The sequence below is a fragment of the Anabrus simplex genome, chromosome 14 (genome assembly GCF_040414725.1).
Source record: "Anabrus simplex isolate iqAnaSimp1 chromosome 14, ASM4041472v1, whole genome shotgun sequence".
Taxonomy (NCBI): Eukaryota; Metazoa; Arthropoda; class Insecta; order Orthoptera; family Tettigoniidae; genus Anabrus; species Anabrus simplex.
In genome coordinates, this window is record NC_090278.1 from 96,962,890 (window position 1) to 96,989,606 (window position 26,717).

A 26,717-nucleotide genomic window follows, 5' to 3' on the forward strand; every position below is an offset into this window, starting at 1 on the left:
ACTTCTTACAAAAAAGTGAAATTACCTCAATGCATGTGAATATACATATGTACATGATCAAATGTTTTATTTTACAGTGGGGAATAATTTAAAACAATTAAATCTTCGTTCAAACACAAGTTAAGTGTTACATTTTCTACATTGAGGAAGAGTTATGCTTTTACTGCCCTTTTGGCAGCAGCAACTTGTCGTCAGAGCTGAAAGAAATCTGGAGGTGTCAAAACGTCAAAAACTTACTAAAATGCTCTCAAATACATGTTTTTACAGTTTATTTTACAAAATAAGAACTATCAGCTGAAAACAGAACCCACACAATTGTGCATGTCAGGACTTCATTCACTGCTTGCAAAAAATAAAAAATTGAAAAATTCAACTCGGTACATGTGAATATGCACATGTACATGATCAAATGTCCTATCTTACAGTGTGGAACGATTTTAAACAATTAAAATTTTATACATTACATTTCTCATGTAGAGTACGAGTTTTGCTTTCACAGTCCTTTTTGTGACAGCACCCAGCACTCCTGCATGCATTGCCTGTAAGAAAACCTAGCCCGCACATATGTGCGTATCAACATTCAAAACCTCATGGTATTACGTACGATGTCGTAAGTTCACAATTTATGTTTACTACACAATTTACACACTTCATTGATTATATTCTGATATTCAGTAAAGCTTCTAGATTAATATGAATGCAATAAATAAATACTTACTTTAGGCATTACTGCTTCCTGCCATCCTGCTAATTAACTGTATTTTTAAACTCTTCTTCCTGCCCACTGGTGATCAAGTACTAAATATAAATGGCTGAAGTACATGCTACGTGTCCCGCACAAGCACTGCAGTCCGGTCTAGCGCCAAGAAAACGTCAAATAAGCTCAGACATAAATAAAATACGAACCCGCACAATTGTCCATACACGGTATGAAAGGGATATAAATTAATAACAATACTCCAATAAAAACCAAATTTAATAACACAGACCTTCCAACATTAAGAATTTTAAAAGAGCACTAAAAACTTAAAAATTATAAGGCGTGCAGAGAGGACCAGAGTTTTGTACACATGTGGAAATATTCAAGTAATGTGGTTTGAATTTCTTTACACATGGCTTTAACAAAAATTTGGATCACTGAACAGTTTCCAGAACATTGGACAATAGCCCTAATACACCCTCTCCATAAAAAAGAGAAAAGTAATCCAGATAATTACAAGATTGTTTGTCTTGGATTGCACATAAAAGATTTTTTCCAAGATCTTATATGAAAGGATTAAAGATCAACTAGAAAAAGAGAATACCAAGGAGGCTTTAGACCCTGGAGAAGTGGCGCTGAACAGATCATCACTAAAATTAATAATGTCATACTACAGAAAACAAAACAAGCCTATAGTAATAACATGTGTTGATCAAGCCCAAAAATATGACAAATCAAATTTAAAACTAATAAAACAACCATAAAATCAGACAAACCAAACATCTTAAAAATACCTTACAAAATATAGAGGAGAGTTTTAACAAAAAACAATCATGAGATTATCATAAAATGGCAAATAACCTTAAAAAATATGAGCCCCAATATCAATGCTGAGAGATAAATCAGGAAGGTTAGCCCATAGGAATCAAGAAAAAGCAGAGATCCTCGTAGAGACATTCAACAAACTTTTAAACTGCGATGACCCACTGGAAACGCTGGAAGTAAATACCGACACCCCAGATGTAATAGATCCGACTATCAATGAGGCAGAATTCGCAATTAAGGAACTAAAAAAATCATAAGACAGGGAAACCAGCAATCATAAATTTACATCAGCATCCAGTCAAAATGGAGAACACAGAATCACTAGCCATGCGTCTTTGTAGGTGTGCTATTTACCAACTAATGAACCCAACTTAGCACACTGGGGCGAAACGCTGGCAACCAGGAATGAGTTAGCTGGAAAATTTATAATGTCTAATAACAGACCAACTATATTGGTATTCATGAATGATAAATATCATTTTTGGTCCGTATTGATGATATTTGATTGAAATAATAACATTAAGTTAGGTGGTCTAATAAATAACTTAATGTTATTATTTCAATTCATGAATGAACCGAAAAACTCAAAAAATGTAACTTCTCGTATCTACAGACTGGCGTAGCAGTGCTGGACGGGCCGCGTCAGCCTGTCTAGAGGCAGGCGTAGCCCTCATCGAGTTAAGCATTCATCATTATCTCCTTAACTCAGGTTGCCATCAGGAAGGGCATCTGGCTGTGAAATATAATCTCACCTCCTCTGCAACACTGTATCGGGAAGGAGATCTAGAATATACGCTCCAGTAAAAGAGCTCCCTCCCGTAAAATAATCTGGCCCAGAGGCATGATCATCAAAATATGGCAGTGAAAACTTGTTGTGGACATTCTATCAGTGATCCACGAAGACAAGGCTAGAGGAAGATGGAAAGGTGCCATTAAAATACACACATGGATAAAGCTGGAAAAGGGAAACAACAACAACAACAACAAAATGTTCTGTATGGTGGTTTTTTGGGGGGTTTTTTTTAGAACACACGGACAACTGACAGCAGCAGAACTTAATGAAATAAAGGAGAGAATATCACTCACAGAAGACTCCAGTTTCCGGTACAACGATATGAACTTCTCCAGGTCCTCATCCCTGCCAGCCACCTCAAAATGTCTCTTGATCTTTTCGACAATGAGCACCTCGTTGCTTTGGCTGTGGGAGGAAGGGATCGCATCCTTCATGATACGCTGGGCGAGTTCGTAGGCATGGGTCACTTCATCTGGAAAACAAGAGCAGAAAGTTATTAAGGCTCTGAACTTCTACAGCACCAGTTCGCAAAACACCTGCAGCAGACGACTAACAATATACTACTGATGGCTAACTGAAAAAAAACTCTTACTTTTTGCATGATACTTCGATGATGGATTATAGAATTTTAAAACTAAGAATTTAGTATTTCAGAAATTAAATTTAGCATTCTCTAGCATTATTAATGTTGGCATCTTGTTGCGTTTTACAATGAAAGTGGCATTTTCCAACGGAAAAGGGTACATCAAAATATCAACATACTAAAGGCTAGATTTTTCCCGTTTATATTCATGAAAATAGCTAAAGGAACACGTAAAACTCAAGCAAAACTGTGAACATCAACAAACAGTAAATTGATATGACCTGGCTACATGCATTTAGAAATCCCTACACAAGGCAATAAACATTTAATACAAATTACAGAAAATCTGAACTAACTGGAACCAGGGCCTGTTCTGATTAGGAATAGAATGCCACCGAGATGTCTCAAGCTCTCTTCAGACCAGATGCTTTGCCTCTGCGTCAGCTCTTGGCACTGTTACACCCCACTAGCAACGCTCTACTTGTATTTCCATAAAGTTTTGGTTTTAAAATGACAAGTCAACGGAAGGCGCGTACACTTTATGAAAAACTTGAAGAGTTGAAAACGCTTGAATAAAAATTAAAGTGCATCAAAATGATCTCCTGAATTTGGAGTTGGAAAAGCTACAATTTCCAATATGAAGATAAACCGTTAATAAGAAATTAAAATGAAGGGGCACCCATTCAACATCATTTAATATGACAAATCACTTGCATAATGGGAGTGGTTTCGGCTCATTATGGGTCATCTTCAGCCACGAACTAAAATTGACAATATATAGTGCAAAAACAATCAAATTAGTAAAATTAAAATATTATTAACATATTACAAATTATTCTGCAAAAGAGGCAAAAAAAAAAAAATCTCCATCTATGATATAATAATTAGTGAATTTAAAGTGCACCAGTCGAATTCTGTTATGTGCGACATTGCCATTGGTATTAATCTAAAATGAACAGTCCTAATATGTAACATATGTACAATTAAAATTGGAGCTGAGCTGTTACACTAATGCATGAAGTTAAAATAACCACCTTGTGTGCTTAGTTGGCAAGTCTGCCTTGCTGAGTGACATGTACACAATGAGTAGACTTGAGATGGTATGACTGAATTATTTGATAGATGGGACCTCGCAAAACCAAAAGGACTGAAATATGTAATCGACGAGCTGTTTGTGAATAAGGTTTGTTCTGACCAAATAAAGCTATTAGAAAACTATCTGAAATAGTTTGTCAGGTCCACCTTGTCAACATACTTTTCATAATTGAAAATTATCTATTCATACATGTTTCAGGAACATTGTGCATTCCCTTCATCAGTTAAGTCCAATCAAAGAAATCATCCTTCCAGATCACATCTGGAATGGTAAACCCTGACTACGGACAGAAACATTGATCACTGATCAGCTAATCAGACAAACTATTTTAAATATAGTTTTTTTTATAGCTTTAGACAATTCAATACAGGGTCAAATAAAATACCTCTTACGGTTAAGTTTATTAACACTGACCAAATAAGTGTGAAAAGAGAAGAAAACCGGAATAAATGCGTGTGATAAAAATGAACAAGTAGCTAACGAAAGTTGTATGAGGCTTACCCCTTCATGATGTCAAACTATGCACACATATTCAGGAACGAACAACTTATCAAGCAGAGAGAGGTGTGTAGGCCTATTAGAAAGGACGATATTACATGGTACTGAATGGGAGGATGTTTACTAAGTCCTTGGTGGCCTTTATGGTCAAACTTATAGATACTAAAGTATATGTTTGTCAATACGGATCAAATTGACGTTTATATCTTAAGATATGCACGGTACAATCTACCAGTTTTGCACACTCAAGCACCAAAAAAAAAAAGTGTCAACATTTTTTAAAGTTCATGGAAGCACTTTATGATTTTCACAGGAAAGGACAAAAGGTACTCTGTGAACCAGACTTCTTATCCTGGAGGAAAAGGTGCCTCACTGATATTATTAAAAGGAGATGTTTTGTTCACTGCCAGTTCAATCGATGAAACATGTCACCCGACAATAACGGGAGAACGATCATGCTGCTGCAGAAAATTACATTTGTGAATTTAAAGACTTGGTGGCATCAAGAAATTGTTCATCATAATTTATAACTTTCATTGATGTTTGACTTACATAACAGGAATCAGTCAAGGGATGTTCCACCATTCAACACTTTATATAATACATAACATTTATTAATGAAGACTAGTTTAGATTCACTTGGTATCATCAGTTCAAAGCAAATAAATCAAAAGGATACTAGATTTAACATAAAATTTGGCTTAAAATACACTTAAAATGATTGGTATGAGTTATATGTCACAATAAACACATTAAAATTTAAAGAACTCCCATATGATCTAAGTCAAAAATAGCTGTAGCACGTATGCACAACGCTGAGCACAGTTTTAAAAACTTGAAGTTGAGGATGTTTGTATAAAGTTCTTATGATGTGCTGTGGATATAAAAACATGTTCATTAATTCATAGTTGAATCGTGCACCTCCAGGACCACTGTGCAATACAACCAAGGCTACAGTCGTTTAACTTTTACCATCAACAATGTCATTTTCAAATTAAAGCAGCTGTTGCAAAGCAACGAAGTATGTTCCCCCAAATTCTCAGCAAACTGTCTAACTGAAAATTACCTTAACATCAGCACTTTTACAAGATTACCAATTTTGACACACTTTTTTTTATTTTTCATTTGACAATTCTCCCGCATGAACTTGAGACTCGAACATGTGAACCTTCTATTTTGGAGCAAGCACCTTCACCTCTGAACTACGAGAATGCTTTACGAAATGCCAACTTATTACGCCAAAATCTTGAGGTGAGCGTACTAGTCGAAAGCTCTCAACAACAAACTCTTCCCGCAGATACTACATTAAAGTAGATGGCCTAACAACGTCTACACAAACTTCAATATAGCCTACGGCACCAGCATTCCAACTAATATTATCTTAAAAAGAACCAGGCCATATGAACATTCTTCAAATTCATAAGCATATAAATGAAAATCAATACTTATTAACTTCAAGAACCAACGAACATTACTAATGCTCAACTTTCCTCAAGTTTTTAATACGTCATTTGACAATTATATGGAATGTACTTTCTGATTTTTATCTTAATTGTAAGATCTTTTAATAGCAAGAACCAACCACCTATGTTGTATATTTTTAGAAGACTCAAATATTAACACAAATATTGTTAAGTAATAACGTACCACGTTTTTAATATTGTAATAGTTGTTTAACGATCTCTAATCCATTTTACAAGACATAGTTTTTAACAGTATTCATAAGCCATTCCCAATCGGGTACCTGATCTATTCCTAAGGTAAAAATGGCTGATGATCCCTACTAATGATAGGCGAAACGTAATAATTTTATGTTAACATTTTGATAAAGACAAAGTCCTAACTTTTAAGTTTGTATTGTACTGAATAGGTGGGAGAATAATAAAAACATACTAGTGTTATTTATACAAGTACTTTCAATACAGACCCAAAAATTAATTTTATCACATGTAATATCTGGGAGGTGTGAAGTCATGCCAGACATCTGGTACCGTAAAAAATAATTCTTTTATACTACACGCCAAAGCGAACTTTCTAAATTGTACGCTCACATTATGTAACTCAAGTCTGTTCTTGAAATTTTTTGATCTGACATACTACTTTTGTAGTACATTTCATATAATTTTCTAACATAGTAGTATCACATCATTTCTAATAAAATATAAGGGCCTAGGCCTCTAGCTCCAAGTGAACTTTCGTCTCATGGGCCACTGTGCTATCTTGATAAGGTTATACGGCCCGAATATCAGTTTGAGTTTTGACACCCTGATTTAGAGTAATTCAGGTGGAAGTTGTATGGTGTAATTTGTTATAATTTAGCAGGCTACTAACAAACAGTTGGAAGGCAATTAAACAAATATGTTCTAATATGGTCATGTAATCAAGGTTTCTTTCTTTCTGTTCACCTGTAATACTGCTAATCTAAATATTAATGACCCTTACGCTAAATCATGAATCAATCAACTCAATGACACTACAATAAACCTGAAAACTTATACAATATATAGAATGACCATACAGAAACAAATTTGACCTGTAATATCTCACCATGAATCCAATTGCGTCCAATAAATGACAATATTAATCCCATTCTGATTTACAATTTTTGGATATAAGCAATGCTTTATTTACATTTGAAATTGACTTGACAGACATCCATCCTGTCCAAAAGCTATGGCAACACATCCAACAATACAGAAAATAAAATGTTCTGAAACAAAGATACAGTTCTCACCAAATTAATATTGTTTATAGACACAGATATACGGCCCGCGGATTAAACCATTTGCATGAATTACAATATACATAAATCAATCTCTCACCTCTCAAATTTTAAGACAGTTATTTTTCAAAAATAACTTACAATACAGCACAGTACGTACGAGAAAACTCGTCTAAAACAATCATAGAATTATATATTTCCAAAACATATCCACACTATCTGGAAAAAACTACTACGCCTCTTGTAGATATATAGATCAAGCCTACCTTTCTCAACCAGCTGCTTACATAATTGGTACAGGAGTTTGTTAATAGCGTAATCCTTGGGTGTTAGATACATTTTTGAAATCGATACAATTATTACTCATCCAAAAATTACACCCCATAAAATCCTACAAAATAACCAACGCCCATTCATAACAAACTGTCCCGCGCTCATCCATCCATCTCCATGACATTTATATCGTATTGACGCTCAGGACTACCAACACCATTTTAATTACTCCTTCGATCACGTTCAAAAATCTTTTGATTTGTCTATGTGGAAAGCTCTGACCAAAAACAAATCGCGCTCTTCGCTGCCTAACAAAATTCCTGAAAAATTAAGGTGAAATGTATGTAGTTTCAACCTTCGCTACAGGGAGCAAGGTAAGGGATGATTCGCTTGCCAAAAGGGTCGGTCCAATATAATCTTTGGACATTAGGCTCAAGAATATCGGGACAATTCTTCTGGTATCGTCTAAAACAGAGATAGTGGATGTGACTTCGATATTAGCGCTACGATCGGAGATAAATAATACTAACACCCCTAAGATACAAATTGTGCGTAATAAAGAGAAAGGGGAAGAGTTCCTCAGCCTGAAATATTTTCACTCCTCTATTATAAAATCTTTTAAAATGTCATCACAAGTTCTTCAGCGTAGAAAATCAAATGGTATCATATTCACAAATAAATTCATATAATGCATTCATATAATAGGTGTAATTCATAAATTCATATATAAATTCGTATAAATTCAGAGGAAATCTCAGAAGTAAAAAGACAAAAAGCCAAAGAATTACACAGCGATGACTCCAAAGAAAACGTAAATTCAGACGAAAGAGAATTGCGGTTCCTGCAAACAGGAAATTGATGGAAATTCTGGAGCCGTAAAATGTGATGGAGCTTGCTCGCATCATGGCTGTGCAGGACTTAAACAAGGAGAATTTGACTTGCTGATCAAAACCAACAGCAATCTAATGTGGATGTGCGGAGACAGCAAAGCCATATTAGAAGAAATGAAATACAAGAGAGACATGACGCAAAAGATCATGGAAAAAAAGAGGAATTATCAAGGAAAATAGAGAAAATGACTGATTTCATCCAACAAAAAATTGAACACGACATTAGATGTAACACAAAAAGAAGAAGCAATAAATGTTCCATCTGAAAGAAACAATACAAAACCGACCCAGACAGTGAGAACGGGAAAAAATAACCACATCCCCAACCCAAATAGTACACAGAGAAGAAGCAATCGCTGAAAAGGAAATACCGTCACCACCTCAGGTACAGAACAACACGGAAATGGACCTGGATAACAATCAACACTCAAACGGAAATATAGAAGAGGAAAGAAACAGAGAGGGCTGGAGAGAAGTAAGGAATGGAAGAACACAACCCAGAAGAAACCAGCAAGAAGAACTGATCGGTACGAATCAGCATGAAGGCGAACTACGCGCAGCCGAAAAGACTGCCTGGCTCTTCCTGGGAAGGATAAATTCAAATTCCACACAGGAGATAGTAAAAAAATTCCCAATCAGAAACGGGATTGAAGGAAGCATAACCTGTGAAGAAATATCCAAAAGCGGACTCAATAAAGCATTTAAATTTCACATCCCCATTAAATACATGAACTCAGTATCAGACCCAGGGTTCTGGCGAGCAAATGTAATAGTCAGACGCTATAGGTTCCTTCGGAGTCAAAGGAGAACTGAAAGAGCCATCCTTGATTAACTCAACGAAAATACCCCAAGGGGGCAATAAAGGAACAGCAAGTGCCACATCATACACACCACAGTACAAAATGACAACCGAAAAGACAATTTCCAAGATAGCATGTAAAACTGCCTCAACCAGTAAAACAGAAAAAGACAGCAAACATAATGAATACACAGTCAATCAAATCAATCAATACTGATCTGCATTTAGGGCAGTCGCCCAGGTGGCAGATTCCCTATTTGTTGTTTTCCTAGCCTTTTCCTAAATGATTTCAAAGAAATTGGAAATTTATTGAACAGGACTGCTATGGAACGTTGAAGGAATTAAGGGAGCAATGGCCTTAGCACCAGATAACACGACAAAGCAAGTATGACATAGTAATACTCACGGAAACTTTCCTCTTGGAAAACTGGAAACATCCACACTTCTATGGTACACATCTCATGGAAAAAAGGGCAACTGGGAAGACCTTCAGGAGGAATATCCATTCTGGTGAAACCATCCTTGACACCGATCACCTTCACTACTCAAACCAACAATGCACTACTTGAGGAAACAAAGAACCTCACCATCATAGCTGCTTACTTCCAACCATATTACAATGCCTTGGACATAATAGATTAGCTTAGTGATCTAATACAAACCAGCAAAGGAAGCAAGCCAACCGTATTAGCAGGAGATTCGAATAACAGAATAGACACTGATAACTACAAGGCAAAACTCATCATTGAAAAGTTCGGAGAACAGGGTTTCCTACTTATAAATAACAACAAGACTCCAACATATACAGGGTGTTAGGTGTATACGTGCAGATATTTATTGTAGCAATAGAGAACGATGTGACGAACCACTATATATCAAACTTTTAGTAATCCTCGGAAGTTATTTTCGAGAGCAAAGGGGTACGATGTTTTTAGAATAGGTAGTATGCCTTGTTCTTGTGAATGAATAGCTTTCCTTTGATAACAGGCAAGTCACGCGCCATCCCTGCCAAACTGGTTTCTGTTATGTTTATGTTTATGTTCCAATGCCACGAGATGTTACGTAATATACTTGCCAAACTGGTTTTATGTTTACGAGTAACTGACCTACGGTAACAGCTGAAGGCTACCAGTCTACAACATGTTACGTTACATTATCGCCAGACTGGTTTGTTGTTGTTAGTATTTAGCTTCCGTCTTAGGGGTTTCAGACAACACTAGTTATCGGTTTCGGACCCTGGAGATGTATTGAATTCTCAGCGTTAATACTGGTTCATTTGCTGTTACGTCCTTTAGGGGATAGGGATATCTGTGGTCGTCAGCCCTGTGGTCTAGTGAGTATGGAAATGACCTGAAAACCTGTGTCGGTGCGCGACCTGTACGAGCGTGTGATATAATTATTGGTTGGGATACGCACGCCGGGACGTGAAATGCGGTACGATCCCCGTTGTGCATTGCGTAAAGGTAGAAGGAAGACAGTTCCTTGCGCCAACGAACAAATGCATGGCATAGGATATCCATATGAGTAGAATCAGAATTGAATTATCGAAGCACATCGAACGTTTTGTTTCAAACGAAAAATGGACATATTATACAACTAAGTAAATTAAACGTACCTACATTTCGTGCTTCCTGCCTGGTTGAGTGGCTAAAACGGTTGAGGTGCCAGCCTTTTGACTCCAACTTCGCATGTTCGAACCTGGCCCCGTGCAGTGGTATTTTAAGGTGCCCAAATACGTCAGCCTCGTGTCGGTATATTTACTGGTACACCGAGCTCGATAGCTGCAGTCGCTTAAGTACTACCAGTATCCAGTATTCGGGAGATAGTGGGTTCGTACCCCACTGTCGGTACCGGTAGCCCTGAAGATGGTTTTCCGTGGTTTCCCATTTTCACACGAGGCAAATGCTGGGGCTGTACCTTAATTAAGGCCATGGTTGCTTCCTTCCCACTCCTAACCCTTACCTGCCCCGTCATCGCTATAATACCTATCTGTGTCGGTGCGACGTAAAGCAACTTGTCATTCGAGCCAAGACACCACTGTGGTTCAGAATATCCTCTGGTGCTTAAACATACGTTCACGAAGGTCATCCGAAGTGGTTACCTCAGTTCGGTATACTTTGTTTCTCATGTCCCCCCAGGCATAACAATCCACTGGAATAAGGGCTGGCCAATTGATAGTTCCACATCGTCCTGTCTACCGTTGAGGAAATGTCTGCACCATCGTGTAAAATCCACGTGGTTCGGCGTAGTCGAAGCGACACGTCCTCTGAAAGCTCCAGTAACGTACTGTATCTACTGTACAGGAGCAAGATAACATTAATAAAAAGATGTAACCGACCTCCAACTACACCCATCCTGATATTAATTAGAACCGGTGCTGGAAACTGTCTTGTCCTATTGAATGGGGATATTCCACAGCTCATGAGTGGGATATAGTGGGTTCCAACCCCTCTGTCGGCAGCCCTAAAGGTGGTTTACCGTGGTTTTCCATGTTCACACCAGTCAAATTCTGGGGCTGTAACGTCATGAATGCCACGATCGCTTCCTTTCCGATACTAGCCCTTTCCCGTCCCATCGTCACCATAAGGAAAGCTACACCGATCAAATTTATGCAAGTAAGGTGATTGGTACCGGTCTGAGTGTCTGAGACCGTTGAGGTCCTTATCTTCCGACCTCCAACTTGGCAGGTTCAATCGTGGCTCATTCTGATGATATTTGATGGGGCACACATACGTCAGTCTCGTGTCGTAGAAATACTGGCACGTAAAAGAACTCCTGCGATATGAAATTTCGTCACCTCCGCGTCTCAGAAAACGGTATAAATAGTACGTGGGACGTAAAGCAAAATAACGCTAATAAAAAGACGATTAGTCAAAGAGACAGACTTCCCACTGCATCCATCCAGATATTAATTGAGAGCCGGTGCTAGAGGTTGCCTTGGTATACTAAATATTAAACACTCCTTCTATAAAAATTGCCTCATGTGTCACTAATACACTTGACAGAAATTCTGGATTGAGTGCTTGATCAATTAACCAGCGGCAGAAATCCACTCTTAAATCATCACCGAGCTTGATAATAGCAGTCGCTAAAGTTCGAACAGTATCCAATATTCGGGATGTACTGGCTTCGAATCCCTCTGTCGGCAGCTTTAAAGATGATTTTCCGTGGTTTTTCATGTTCACACCAGGCAAATGCTAGGGCTGTACCTTAATTAAGACCACGGTTGCTTCCTTCCCGATCCTAGTCCTTAGTTATATCTGTCGCCATAAAACCTATCTGTGTCGGTGCGACGCACCGATATAGATAGGTCTTATAGGACGATGGGATAGCAAAGGCCTAGGAGTTGGAAGGAGGCGGCCGTGGCCTTAATTAAGGTACAGCCCTAGCATTTGCCTGGTGTGAAAATGGGAAACCACGGAAAACCATCTTCTGGGCTGCCGACAGTGGGATTCGAACCCATTATCTCCGGGGTGAAAGCTCTCAGCCATGCGTCTCTAACCGCACGGCCAACTCGCCCGGTAATAATAATAATAATAATAATAATAATAATAATAATAATAATAATAATAATAATAATAATATTTTTTGCTGCCGGGCAGAGTGGCTCAGACGGTTGAGGCGCTGGCCTTCTGACCCCAACTTGGCAGGCTCGATCTTGGCTCAGTCCGATGGTATTCGAAGATGCTCAAATAAGTCAGCCTCGTGTCGGTAGATTTACTGGCGCGTAAAAAGAACTCCTGCGGGACTAAATTACAGCACTTCAGCGCCTCCAGAAACAGTAAGAGTAGTTAGTGGGACGTAAAGCAAATAACATTACCGGTATTATTATTAACAAGTCATTAGGAGCTGAAAGGCAGGGAAGAAAATAGTAAAATATGCGTGGTGTAGGAGGAAACAAGATGAAATGTACTTCACCCGTGCCTACATCGCTCGCAGTAGTTTACTACAGGATAGTATGCGTAAGACCAGAACCAGGTCTCTTTGCGATGAGTCAGGTGTATCTTTGTATTGTGGTTAGCACTAGAGGACAAAGTGTGACAAACAGGTTTTGTGTATAAACATCAAACATGCACATCAACAGACACACACACGCAATGTACCCAAACCAGTACAGTGTAGAATGAAGAACTGCCATGCTGTGTTCAAGGTCAATATCTAGCGTTTTAACAAGCACGTCTTCCGTGTGTTGTGTTCAGCTTGCGCCACGTACAAGGCAATCGCGAACTGAAACTCTAGATTTATAATTTTTGTTACCGGTACTTCAATTTTTCTGCTCGGATTTATGAGAATATCGAACTATCGAGACTCAAAATACTACATCGATTGAGAACTGAACTCCCAACTCAATACGCTGCAGAAATGGTGTAACATCTGACATACCAATGTGAAACACGTAGCAATTGTTCAAGTGACCTCCCTGGACTACTCTGCAGGCTTCACTTCTCCGTACCCGGCGAGTTGGCCATGCGGTTAGGAGCGCACAGCTGTGAGCTCGCATCCGGGAGATTGGGGCTTCGAACCCCAATGTCGGCAGCCCTGAAGATGGTTTTCCGTGGTTTCCCAAGTTCACACAAGGCATTGCGGGGGTTGAACCTTAATTAAGGCCACGACCACTTTCTTACCATTCCTAGGCCTTTCTTGTCCGACTGTCGCCATAAGACCTCTCTGTGTTGGTGCGACGTAAAGCAACTAACAAAAGAAAATCACTTCTCCGAATCCAGTCTTCCGTAATATCCATTGGAGATCTGGCGGGCCAATTGATGGGTCCATGTCGTCCTATACGCCATAGACCAAAGGACTGATCCAAATGATTACGCAGTAAGCGGCTTATATCAGGTGGGGGACCATCGTGTAAAAACCACATGTTTCGGCGTAGTCGAAACGGAGCGTCCTCTGAAAGCTCTAATAACGTACCTATGAGGAACTCCAGGTAAGATAACCCTATGAACTGTGCAGGTAAGATGATGATAATAATGTCATTGGCTTTACGTCCCACTAACTACTTTTCACGGTTTTCGGAGACGCGGATTTGCAGGAATTTAGTACCATAGGAGTTCTTCACGTACCAGTAAATCTACTGACACAAGGCGGACGTATTTGAGCACCTTGTCAAGACTGGACTCAGAAGGTCAGTGCCTCAACCGTCTGAGCCACTCAGCCCGGCAAGGTGATTGGTGCAGCACTGCGTAAAGTGCTGGCCTTCTGAACCCAACTTGGGAGGCTTGGTCTTGGCTCAGTCCGGTGGTATTTGAAGGTGCTCAAATACGTCAGTCTCGTGTCTGTAGATTTATTTGCATTAAAAAATACTGAGATAAAAAATTCTGGCATTTCAGCGTCTCCGAAAACCGTGAAAATTAGTTAGTGGAACGTAAAGATATTATTATTATTATTATTATTATTATTATTATTATTATTATTAGTAGTAGTAGTAGTAGTAGTAGTAGTAGTAGTAATATTATTTTTACGGAAGTTCTAATTAAACGGGTCCATTACAGTCATCATTTTACCTATCGGTACTTACTGTTCAGTAATAAGCCTTCCGTCCGCCTCTGTGGTGCAGTGGTTAGTGTGATTAGCTGCCACCCCCGAAGCTCGGGTTCGATTTCCAGCTCTGACAAGAAATTTGAAAAGTGGTACGAGGGCTGGAACAGGGTCCACTTAGCCTCGGGAGGTCAAATGAGTAGAGGTGGTCCGATTCCCACCTCAGCCATCCTGAAAGTTGTTTCCCGTAGTTCCCCCCTTCTCCAGGCAAATGCCGGGATGGTACCTAACTTTTTTTTGCTAGGGGTTTTACGTCGCACCGACACAGATAGGTCTTATGGCGACGATGGGATAGGAAAGGCCTAGGAGTTGGAAGGAAGCGGCCGTGGCCTTAATTAAGGTACAGCCCCAGCATTTGCCTGGTGTGAAAATGGGAAACCACGGAAAACCATCTTCAGGGCTGCCGATAGCGGGATTCGAACCTACTATCTCCCGGATGCGGTACCTAACTTAAGGCCACGCCCGCTTCCTTCCCTCTTCCTTGTCTATCCTTTCCAATCTTCCCATACCCCCGCAAGGCCCCTGTTCAGCATAGCAGGTGAGGCCGCCTGGGTGAGGTACTGGTCATTCTCCCCAGTTGTATCCCCGATCCAATGTCTCACGCTCCAGGACACTACCCTTGAGGCGGTAGAGGTGGGATCCCTTGCTGAGTCCCATGAAAAACCAACCCTGGAGGGTAAACATATTAGGAAAAAGAAGAATAAGCCTTCTATTAGAAATGCCCGGCGGCAATTCCACAGTAGATCTTTTTCCTTCGAGCAATGTTCACGATGGATGCAACTACGGTTTTTGAAATTTGTCTCATTAATAATAATTTCACTGAATACTTATAGCGTTTTCTTTCAGTGTCCACCGTCCTTTCAATGACCTAAAAAGTTTATGAATAAGCATAGATAACCCGCATTGTCTATTGTCAGATATTCATCGTAGACTGTCGCAATAACAGCACAGAAATGTTGCGCCCATATTTCATTTACTTATTAACCATTTCCTTTCATTTTGTCAGCTTGGATCACTGAGTAATGCCATTGACGTCTTAAAAATCGCACACAAATACACAACACTTGATTCGCACGTATGTGCTTGTACGGATCTTCGACGTCACTGTAAGGATTTTGTGTACTTTTCACACAGAGTACCCTACACCGGTTTTCGAGTACAGCAAATGACCTGGCACGTGAGTCATACTCTTCTACTTGCCAAGCCTTTAGGGGAAGTGCACAACAACATGTGTTGGCCTGCGATAAGAAACAGGTTCAACAAGCCCTATACTCGGCTACTGTACTTCCGCTACGCGTGGACAGAATGACATCACCGGCGTATCCTGCTACGGCCGTTCAAAACACATTAGGTCCTGAAATATTTTGCTCAGTTATGGGCAAACTAATAGGACAAGGTAAAAAGTACATAGCATATATTATGAGATGTATTTTTCTTAGCCGACTAGCTTAATATCTGCACGTATACACCTAACACCCTGTATATCCAGCAACGGCAAAAGCGCAATAGATCTATTATTTGTAAAGGGACAAAAAAGAGAGAAGATAAGACCAATCTGGACGAACTCATTGAATCCCATACGGAAACACCTCTCAATGGAGTTCACCATTTCCCATCCAAGAGACAAAAATCAAGATAACACACAGAAGATATCTAGGAAACTAAACATAGATATACTGAAAGAAAGCCCTTGCAAAGTAAAAAGCATAGAAACACTAATAGAGAACGAAGGACTGTCAGAAGCCACAAGCCGGATATAAGATCTGATATTAAGCTCTACAGAACCAATCAACATGAACGCTAAAGTGAGTAAAAACTGGTTTGACAAACATCATCAAAAGAAAGAAAGTGCTAGACAAGTTACACCAAGTGAAGCTTAACATCTAAGACCCTGCCCTACTAGAAATGTATGCGACTAAAAGAAAACAATACAAAACATTGATAAAGGAAAAAAACTATAAACTGAGGAAAAAGCTCATAAACTGGCTGCAGAGGCAAAAACGAATCCATACATTGCACATCGCCCACGACAAGGTCCACCAATACAGTACATAAATATGGCAGTCTGGGACGACCACTTCATCAGCATTTTGAACAAAAAGGAAGAAACAGATTTACCTAACCATAGAACGGAAGAATGCAATAGAACAAACCCAAATGACTAGATACCATTTACAGCAGAAGAAGTCCGAAAAACAATAAATAGAACAAAGAACAAGAAAACTGCAGGCACAGACAAGATCTATAATGAGCTTATAAAAGCATCCATAGAATCATTGCTCCCTACATGGACCAAGCTATTAAAAAAAATGCATAGAGACCGGAACAAAACCAGAACAATGGAGGAACTCCATAATTAAAGTTACCGGTAGATCCAAAGGCACAGCAGACCCAGAAGATCCCAACAACTATAGAGGCATTACACTAGAAAACGCTCCCTTTAAAATTCTCACAACATTAATAACGGAACGACTTAAGAAACACATTGATGAGATCCTCCCTGAAACTCAATTCGTATTCAGGAACAACAGATCGACACTAATGGCACTAGAACTATTATTAGGCAACATAAAAGACGCACTTGAAAAGAAAGAAAAGTTCTATTCCGTCTTTATGGACTTCACAAAGGCTTTTGACCAAACGGACAGAGGACTAATCATATCCAAACTTGAAAACGTATTAGGAAGAGAAAATGTATGGACAAGAGTAATAAAAGAAATATTACAATAAAACACAACAAGGGTATCGGGCGGCCTTTCCATTTCACATGCAATTAGGCAAACAAATGGTGTGCTTCAGGGAGACACCATGAGTCCACTACTATCCATCCTAGCAATCGAGGAAATATTGAGGATAACGCAAGATAGAGAAGACATTCACATTTTTCCGTATGCAGACGACATAGTAGTTAGCTCCACAAATTTGCACAAACCACAGAGTGCCATAGATACAATTGTAAAATGGTGCCAAAACAACAACTACATTAACAACACAAAAACGGAAATTATGGTCTTTAGAAATGGGGGAAAGAAGATTTGAAATACTTGGACGTGAACGAACTTAATGAGAAAATTACAGTCAGTATTCAAAATGCAGCAAAGGAGATCCCATTGAAGAAAACTAATAAGAAGAGCCGACTTTCACTCAATACCATGCAGCTCATTAAGGACAGGAAGACAATGGACAGGGATACAGCAGAATACAAAAATCTTAACAAGACCATTCGCAAGGAAATAAGAAAAGATCTAAGGAAATTTAATAATAACATGATCATACAGACAATTGAAGAAAATAAAAACATGAAGATTTTAAAGAACAGCATGTCTACAGGAAGACCAAAAATTACAAAACTTAAGAACCAAAATGGAGAAATAGTCACAGATAGGCAAAAGATTACTGAAGTTATTAGAGATTTCTACTACAAGCTGTATACATCAACCATTAATAAACCATCCAGTGATGAACAACTAGCCCAGAATTATACACATGAAGTAACACCGGAAGTAACCACTGCTGAGATTGAAAGTGCTCTTAAACAACTAAGGAATAAAAAATCCCCTGGGGAGGATAAAATAACGAATGAAATGCTGAAATTAGGTGGAAGAGATCTGCTAGAAGCCGTGAGAATACTCATGAACAAGTGTATTAACTCTGGAAGAATACCAGAAAATTGGAAAAATGCTGAAGTGATACTTCTCTTCAAGAAAGGTGATAAGGAAAATTTAGAGAACTATCGTCCTGTGAGTTTGTTATCACACCTTTATAAGCTCCTGACTAAAATTGTAACCAACCGCCTCACAAGAGAACTGGATTTTTATCAACCTGCCGAGCAAGCGGGATTTCGTAAAGGCTTCTCAACTGTTGAACACATCCAGACTATTCGTCTTCTTCTGGAGAAAACCACTGAGTACAACATCAAGATTCATCTGGCCTTCATTGATTATAAAAAAGCTTTTGACTCAGTGGAGATCTGGGCAATCATGAAGGCACTTCAAAATGCCATGATAAACTCAAGGTATATAAAGCTTCTGGAAAACATTTATGATCAAGCAACAATGGTAGTCAGAGTGGACGAAGACCTCATCACCAATAAAATCCCAGTTGGCAAAGGAGTTCGACAAGGTGACACAATCTCTCCAAAGCTGTTTACCCTTGCCTTGGAAGATGTATTCAAAACCCTTCATTGGGATAATAAAGGAATAAAAATCAACGGGGTATATTTGAACCACCTGCGTTTTGCCGATGACATTGTGCTCATAAGTGAAAATCTAGATGAGCTAGAAAGCATGATCCAAGAATTAAAAACTGCTTCTGCTAAGATTGGTTTGGAAATGAACATTAATAAAACGAAAATACTAAGCCCAGAGAGTCGACCACTTAAAACGGGAAACCAATATATAGAAGCTGTCGATGAGTACATCTATCTTGGACACAAGATAAAACTTGGAAAAGACAACCAACGTGCAGAAATTCCTCGCAGAATAGGTATGAGTTGGACTGCATTCCGAAAACTAAGATTCATCCTCACTAACAAGGATGTTCCAATTAACCTGAAGACCAAGGTTTATAATACGTGCGTGCTGCCAGTTACAACTTACGGTCTGGAAACGATGACTCTGACGAAGGAAAGTGCTCGCAAGCTTCAGCGAACCCAACGAGCCATGGAGCGACAGATGCTAGGGATCAGCCTTAGGGATAAGATCCGTTCAGAGGACATCAGGAGAAGAACTAATGTAACAGACATCCTAGAGATAGTAGCAAAACTAAAATGGCAATGGGTAGGACACGTAGCTCGACAAGACTACAACAGGTGGACCTCTAGGATTGTTCACTGGAGACCATGGGGACACAAGAGAGGCATTGGAAGACCCCTGAAGAGATGGCTCGACGACATAAAGCTGTTGGCTGGAACACGCTGGTTCCAAGTGGCTCAAGACCGAAGACGATGGAAGCACATGGAAGAGGCCTATATCCAGCAGTGGAATGAAATAGGCTAGAAAAGAAGAAGAAGAAGAAGAAGAAATGGGGGTAAGATACCTCACGGAACAGAAACTACTATCTCCAACAGCAAACTCAAAACAGTTAACGATTTCAAATATTTGGGGGTCACCCTACAACCTAGCGGCAAATGCTTTCCAAAACACATAACAGAAAGAGCTGCGCAAGCTATCCTAGCAACAAATAATATCAAGCATATAAAATCACATAGCATGGAAACAGCAATGAAATTATTCGAGGCAAAGATCATTCCCATCCTAACATATGGCATTGAAATTATATGGCCTGACCTCGCCAGGAAAAACCTAGCTACTTTGGAAAAACTTATAGCATGCTTCCTGAAAAAAGCTTTGGATATATCCAAATCAACAAGATCCCGCCTAACATATGTACTAGCTAGAGAATAATTTCTGCTACAGGATTTGCAAACAACCTTGTGCTCCCATCTACCATAGCAGCAGAACAAGAATTACTCATTCAAATTATAAGGGACCGCCGCCTAGAAATCTGTCCAGAATTGTACATACAGCTCGGGTGCGATGATCGATAGGACCTGGACGTCAGCAAACTTTGAGATGAGACACGTACCAACGAGACTGTCTGTGCATGGTTTCCATCATCATCTTTGCAAAAACAAGGCGTACAACAATCCCATGAAGACTTGCATATGCCAACTGTGTGAAAAAACGTGTGAACGTTACCACATCGAACTGTGTACAAAGCCAACAAAAGCCATTAAGTGAATGCGCAAAACTAAGTGTTAATGGAAATAATATTTAAATAATAATAATAATAATAATAATAATAATAATAATCGTATGGCCTCAGCTACCGTGTGCAGACATTTCAATTTGACGCCATCTGGCTGTCTGCTCGTCAATTTCGACGTTCCGTTTTACTCTAGGCCCCCACTAGATGGCAGATCGAGTAAACCGAAACTCTCTTGGGCGTCTATGGCTGAGATTTAATGAATTTTGTCGGGTAAACACCAAATGTGTCACCAGAGATCTTTTACATGCCGACATCGCACGACATGGAGTGTCGAATGGACTTTTTTCCGCCCTTCAAAAATCCGACTACCTCTGCCGGGTTTGAACCCGCTATCTTGGGATCCGGAGGCCGACACTCTACCGCTGATCCACAGAGGCAGCTAATATTTAAATGATTTCTTTTGTTGTACCCTGCACATTTGTGCACACTTCCATAATAATACTTTCAACAATGTAACGCCATAGTATACTCAAGATAATCGCATATAACGTCATTTTGATAATAATTTTCATTTGAAATTATATTTTTAACTTTTAATTACCAGGACGGGTTATATTTAAATGGAATATATTATGATATTCAGGCTATTTTAAAATTTATGTATTTTCTTGGAAACCTTCGTCAAGATTTCCTTAAGTGGAATGTGTATGCGTGGAGTGTGTATGCGAGGATCTTGAAAGGGTAGAAGTAGGTATTCAGTCAGCAGTGTGTAAAGATTGTTGGTTACAAGGATAATGTCCAGTTGGAAGAGGTGACTAATACTAAAGAAGAATTAAAATTTACCTACGATAAAAATTGCATTTACAATAAGATACAAAAGTTGAAAACAAGAAAAGCGGCTGGAATTGATAAGGTTTCGGGGGATATACTAAAGACAATGGGTTGGGACATAGTACCACACCTGAAGTACTTACTGTATTTGATTATTGTTTGCATCAAGGAGCTATACCAAATGAATGGAGAGTTGCTTTAGTAGCCACTGTGTACAAAGGAAAGGGTGATAGGCATAAAGGTGAAAATTACAGGCCAGTCAGTTTGACATGCATTTAATGTAAGTTTTGGGAAAGCATTCTTTCTGATTATATTAGGCATGTTTGCAAAATTAATAGGTGGTTTGATACAAGGCAGTTTGGATTTAGGAAAGGTTATTCGACTGACGCTCAACTTGCAGGATTTCAGCAAGATAGCAGATATGCTGGATTCAGGAGGTCAATTGGAGTGTATCGCGATTGACCTATCTAAGGCATATGATAGGGTAGATCATGGGAGACTACTGGCAAAAATGAGTTCAATTGGACTTGACAAAAGTGTTACTGAATGGGTGGCTATGTTTCTAGAAAACAGAACTCAAAGAATTAGAGTAGGTGAAGCTTTAACTGTCCCTGTAAAAATTAAGAGGACAATTCCTCAAGGCAGTATTACTGGACCGTTATGTTTTCATGTATATATCAATGATATATGTAAAGAAGTGGAATTTGAAACAAGGAATTTTGCAGGTGATGTTATTCTGTACAGAGTAATGAATCAGTTACAAGATTGTGAGCAACTGCAAAATGACCTTCATAATATTGTGAGATGGACAGTAAGCAATGGTATGAGGATAAACGGAGTTAAAAGTCAGGTTGTGAGTTTCACAAATAGGAAAAGTCCTCTCAGTTTTAATTACTGCGTTGATGGGATGAAAGTTCCCTTCGGGAATCATTGTAAGTACATAGGTCTCAATATCAGGAAAGATCTTCATTGAGGTAATCACATAAATATGATTGTATATAAATGGTACAGATCTCTGCACATGGTTATGAGCGTATTTATGGGTTGTAGTAAGGATGTAAAGGAGAGGGTATATAAGTCTTTGGTAAGACCCCAACTAGAGTATGCTTCCAGTGTATGGGACCCTCACCAGGATTACTTGATTCAAGAACTGGAAAAATCCAATGAAAAGCAGCTCGATTTGTTCTGGGTGATTTCCGATGAAAGAGTACCTAGCGTTACAAAAATGTTGCAAAGTTTGGGCTGGGGAGACTTGGGAGAAAGGAGACGAGGTGCTCGACTAAGTGGTATGTTCCGAGCTGTCAGTGGAGAGACGGCATGGACTGACATCATTAGACGGATAAGTTTTAGTGGTGTCTTTAAAAGTGGGAAGGATCACAATGTGAAGATAAAGTTGGAATTCAAGAGGACAAATCGGGGCAAATATTCGTTTGTAGAAAGGGGAGTTAGGGATTGGAATAACTTGCCAAGGGAGATGTTCAATAAATTTCTTTGCAATCATTTAAGAAAAGGCTAGGAAAACAACAGATAGGGAATCTGCCAACTGGGCGGCTGCCCTAAATGCAGATCAGGATTGATTGATTGATTGATTGATTGATTGATTGATTGATTGATTGATTGATTGATTGATTGATTGATTGATTGATTGATTGATTGATTGATTGATTGATTGATTGATTGATTGATTGATTGATTGATTGATTGATTGATTGATTGATTGATTGATTGATTGATTGATTGATTGATTGAATTTCAAGTAGCATGTAGAATTTGCCTTGAACTATCTGCCTGAGGAACATTATTTTTACAACACAAAGGCTGATCTAGTATAGGAGAGGAGGATTTTCCTACCAATTGGTCATGTCTTTGTGCTCTTCGTCTTTTCTTTTTCAACGTGTTGGATGAATATTCATTATATTTTCATTGTATTCAACATACCTAAAGTGCAGAGTTCAGCCAGTCAGAAAATGCGATGTTACTTTCGAGAACTTTGTGACAAAATCTAGTAGATACTGAACATTTCGCGTTGTTCTCTTCTGTAAATGAAAATCCATAGCCTGTTTCCAGTACTTTGACCGTGTCAAGAATGGAATGAATGAAGCCCCGTTCTAGCGGCGAGGATCGGAATTGTGCCGGCTGCCGTAGCCTGTCGCACTCCTCTGGGGCAATGAGTAATGAATGATGGATGTAATGAAATGATATTGGAGAGTGTTGCTGGAATGAAAGATGACTGGGAAAACCGGAGAAAAACCTGTCCCGCCTCCGCTTTGTCCAGCACAAACCTCACATTGGGTGACCGGGATTTGAACCATGGAACCCAGCGGTGAGAGGCCGGCACGCTGCCGCCTGAGTCATGGAGGCTTTCTTATAATAATAATAATAATAATAATAATAATAATAATAATAATAATAATAATAATAATAATAATAATAATAATAATAATAATAATAATAATAATAATAATAATAATAATAACAACTACACCAGGTCCAGAATCAAAAAATGTAATCCAGCCCAGTTAAAATACAACAACCACTTCACTAAGGACCTAAGCAATAATCAGAAAAAATTCGCCTAATCTACAGAAGGCACTGATAGATGCAGCAACAGAAACCATCATTGCAACCAGAAGGAGTAATCCCCATGATGGAAGCCATCATGTTATAAGGCAATAGAGGAGAAAAGACAGGTATGGGTGAAATGGAACTGCAACAAAAGCACGGAAAATCATACAGCCTTCCTAACAATCAGAAAGAACATGGCCAAAACCATCAGAAATGCTAAGAGGCGATTAGCAACGATATCATATATCAGGCAGAGAAAGACTATCAAAGGAACAACACCAATAACTTATACAGCACTCTAAAATCTCAGACAAAAGCTTACTCATCTCAAACAATACACCTTCGAGGACCAGGCGGAGAACTGAAAACGAATAATGAAGATTGCACTACAGCTCTTTCAGAAAGGTTTGATGACCTCTCAGTATAGAAAAACCCGAGGAAAAACAACCATTTCAAACCAAGAATAGTATTAACCCTGACTCTCTCCTACCAAAGAAGAAATCAAACAGATTATCTCTGAAGTGAAATCTAACAGAGCAGCAGGTGAAGGCGGCATCATTGCAGAATTATGAAAACATGCAGATGAAGAGTCAATTGGCAGTATCCACAGGATAATAACTGGCATCTGGACAATGGAAACACTACCAAGGGATTGGACTTCAGCTATCATCTACCCGCTGCACAAGAAAGGAGACAAGTTAGATCCTAACAACTATAGAGATCTCTCTCCTACCAGTGACTTAGAGTGGCGTATACTGAGGGCTGCCAAGGCTATCGGTGAAGCCCAAACCTCAATAATTCGGAATGATGTAAGTATAAAGCACATTATAATATAAGCATCTGACACACTGTTCTATTTTCAAAACTTGAAAGCTGTGAGAAATCACGTCCCACATATTTCTGACAGCTAAGCATCGGAAACTGATATCGCAGCCCAGACTCTCGTCCCTCTCTCCTCTACTCAACCCATAGTCACTTGCTGCTGTGTATCGGAGAGGAGCGGGGACCGCGGGGGATAGGTGTGCTGATCTTGGTCCGTCAGATCGCCACTGATATCAACCATGCATTAATCATCGTATATAGTTCCTCATCTCATACTTCTGACTTAAGCATATAGATAGCAGAGTGCTAGTATTTCATTCCCATTTCCTTCCACATCCTTGTAGGGAAACACTGCAGGGCTACTGTTATAGAAGCAATATACACTGACTGAGCAAATGTCATGGGATAGCGGAACACTGATGCGCAGGAGTGTTTTCTGCGAACCACACTCCCCCTGTGCCAGCGGGAGTTGTATAGGAGACCTTGTGAGCAGTGGCTGTGCATGTGACAGGTGTATAACATGGAACGTCGTCGTGAGCTGACACCGTTCGAACGGGGTATGTGGACGGTGCCCGACGGATGGGAAGTGCGATTTTGGAAGTGGTGTGGGAATTCGGCTTCAAACGATCAACCGTGTCCAGGGTGTATCGTGAATGGTTGAATGCGGGTGTCACCGTCCACAACAGACGAACGACCGGACGTCCAGCCACCCTCGATGACCGTAACCGGCACCATCTGAGAAGGATTGTCAACAGTGACAGACGGGCTACCGTGCAACAAATCGCGGCTCAATTCAACACAGGCGTGCTAGACACGTCTCCAAGTAAACAATCCGTAGGAACATTCGTTCTATGGGGTATGGGAGCCGGTGCCGCATACGGGTGCCACTGTTAACCCAACGTCATCGGGCACAATGACGCGCATTTGTCGCCAGTCACCAGAGATGGACAATGGAACAATGGAGTAACGTGATATGGTTGGACGAGTCACGACTTCAACTGCACCATGCCGATGGGAGGCACCGTGTATGGCCCAGACTACATGAAGCGATGGATCCTGCCTGTCTCGAAGGTGTGGTCCAGGGCGCTGGTGTGTCTGTTATGGTCTCGGGTGCATTTTCCTGGTATGGAATGGGCCCCCTAGTTGTTCTGGAAGAGACTTTGAATGGTACGCGGTATGTTGAGCTGTTCGGAGACCTTCTCTAACCATGTTTGGCCTTCCAGCGCCCAGACGGTTCTGTGGTGTTTCAAAATAATAACGCGCCTCCACATCGCTCCCAAGTAGCCCAGAATGGTTCCAGGAACATGCAGCGGAGGTCCAACGACTCTAATGGCGACCCAGGAGCCCCGATATGAACCCTATCGTGCATATCTGGGATGTCCTGGAACGGAGCCTCCGTGCCATGGATCCTGCACCCACGAACAGACCAACATTGGCGGCCGCTCTGCAAACGATGTGGTGTCAGCTGCATCCAGAGGACTACTAGGGACTTGTCGACTCACTTCAACGGCATCTCACTGCAGTTCGTAGGGCCATAGGAGGCCCCACACGCTATTAGGTGACCATCACATGATATTTGCCAAGTCAGTGTAGTTTTATTTTTATAGGTACAACTGCTAAAATGAAATGCGATCTTTCAGGTTCTTTTTGTTCGTTGGAATCAAACCCGTGATCATGGGTCGGACACCACCACCGATCTCCCGAGGAAGCTAATAAACCAGTGAACGATGGGTACGTCCGCTGTAAAATTCAGCATTTGTATTTAATAATAATAATAATAATAATAATAATAATAATAATAATAATAATAATAATAATAATAATAATAATAATAATAATAATTGTTCCGGGGTATCTGTGGAACGCAGAGAGGTGAAAGAAGGTGCCGGGGTGAATGGGTCTATCTACAATATCAAAATTAATTTAAGACTTGAACTGAAGGTTGTATTTCTTCAAAAACAACAACTTAACAAATTTTCACTTAGTGAACATAACAACATGTCAGATACAAAACAAATATGGGTGGAATACCCCCAAGAATAGGGAATTTAACAAGTTCCGGCTACA

The 26,717-nt window shown here is 39.7% G+C and overlaps 1 protein-coding gene across 4 annotated transcripts in view; it reads right to left on the minus strand.

The window, feature by feature from the left end:
- Window positions 1-26,717, minus strand: part of LOC136885605 (gamma-tubulin complex component 3) — a 309,280-nt gene that overhangs the window by 109,619 nt on the left and 172,944 nt on the right. For 2 of the 4 annotated variants that reach the window (XM_067158278.2, XM_067158280.2), the window contains one exon: window positions 2,612-2,790. In XM_067158278.2, coding sequence (XP_067014379.2) covers window positions 2,612-2,790 — 179 coding nt within the window. Of the gene's footprint in view, window positions 1-2,611; window positions 2,791-7,317; window positions 7,457-7,483; window positions 7,673-26,717 lie in introns of those variants that run through there. The other 2 variants (XM_067158277.2, XM_067158279.2) reach the window with 2 other exon arrangements.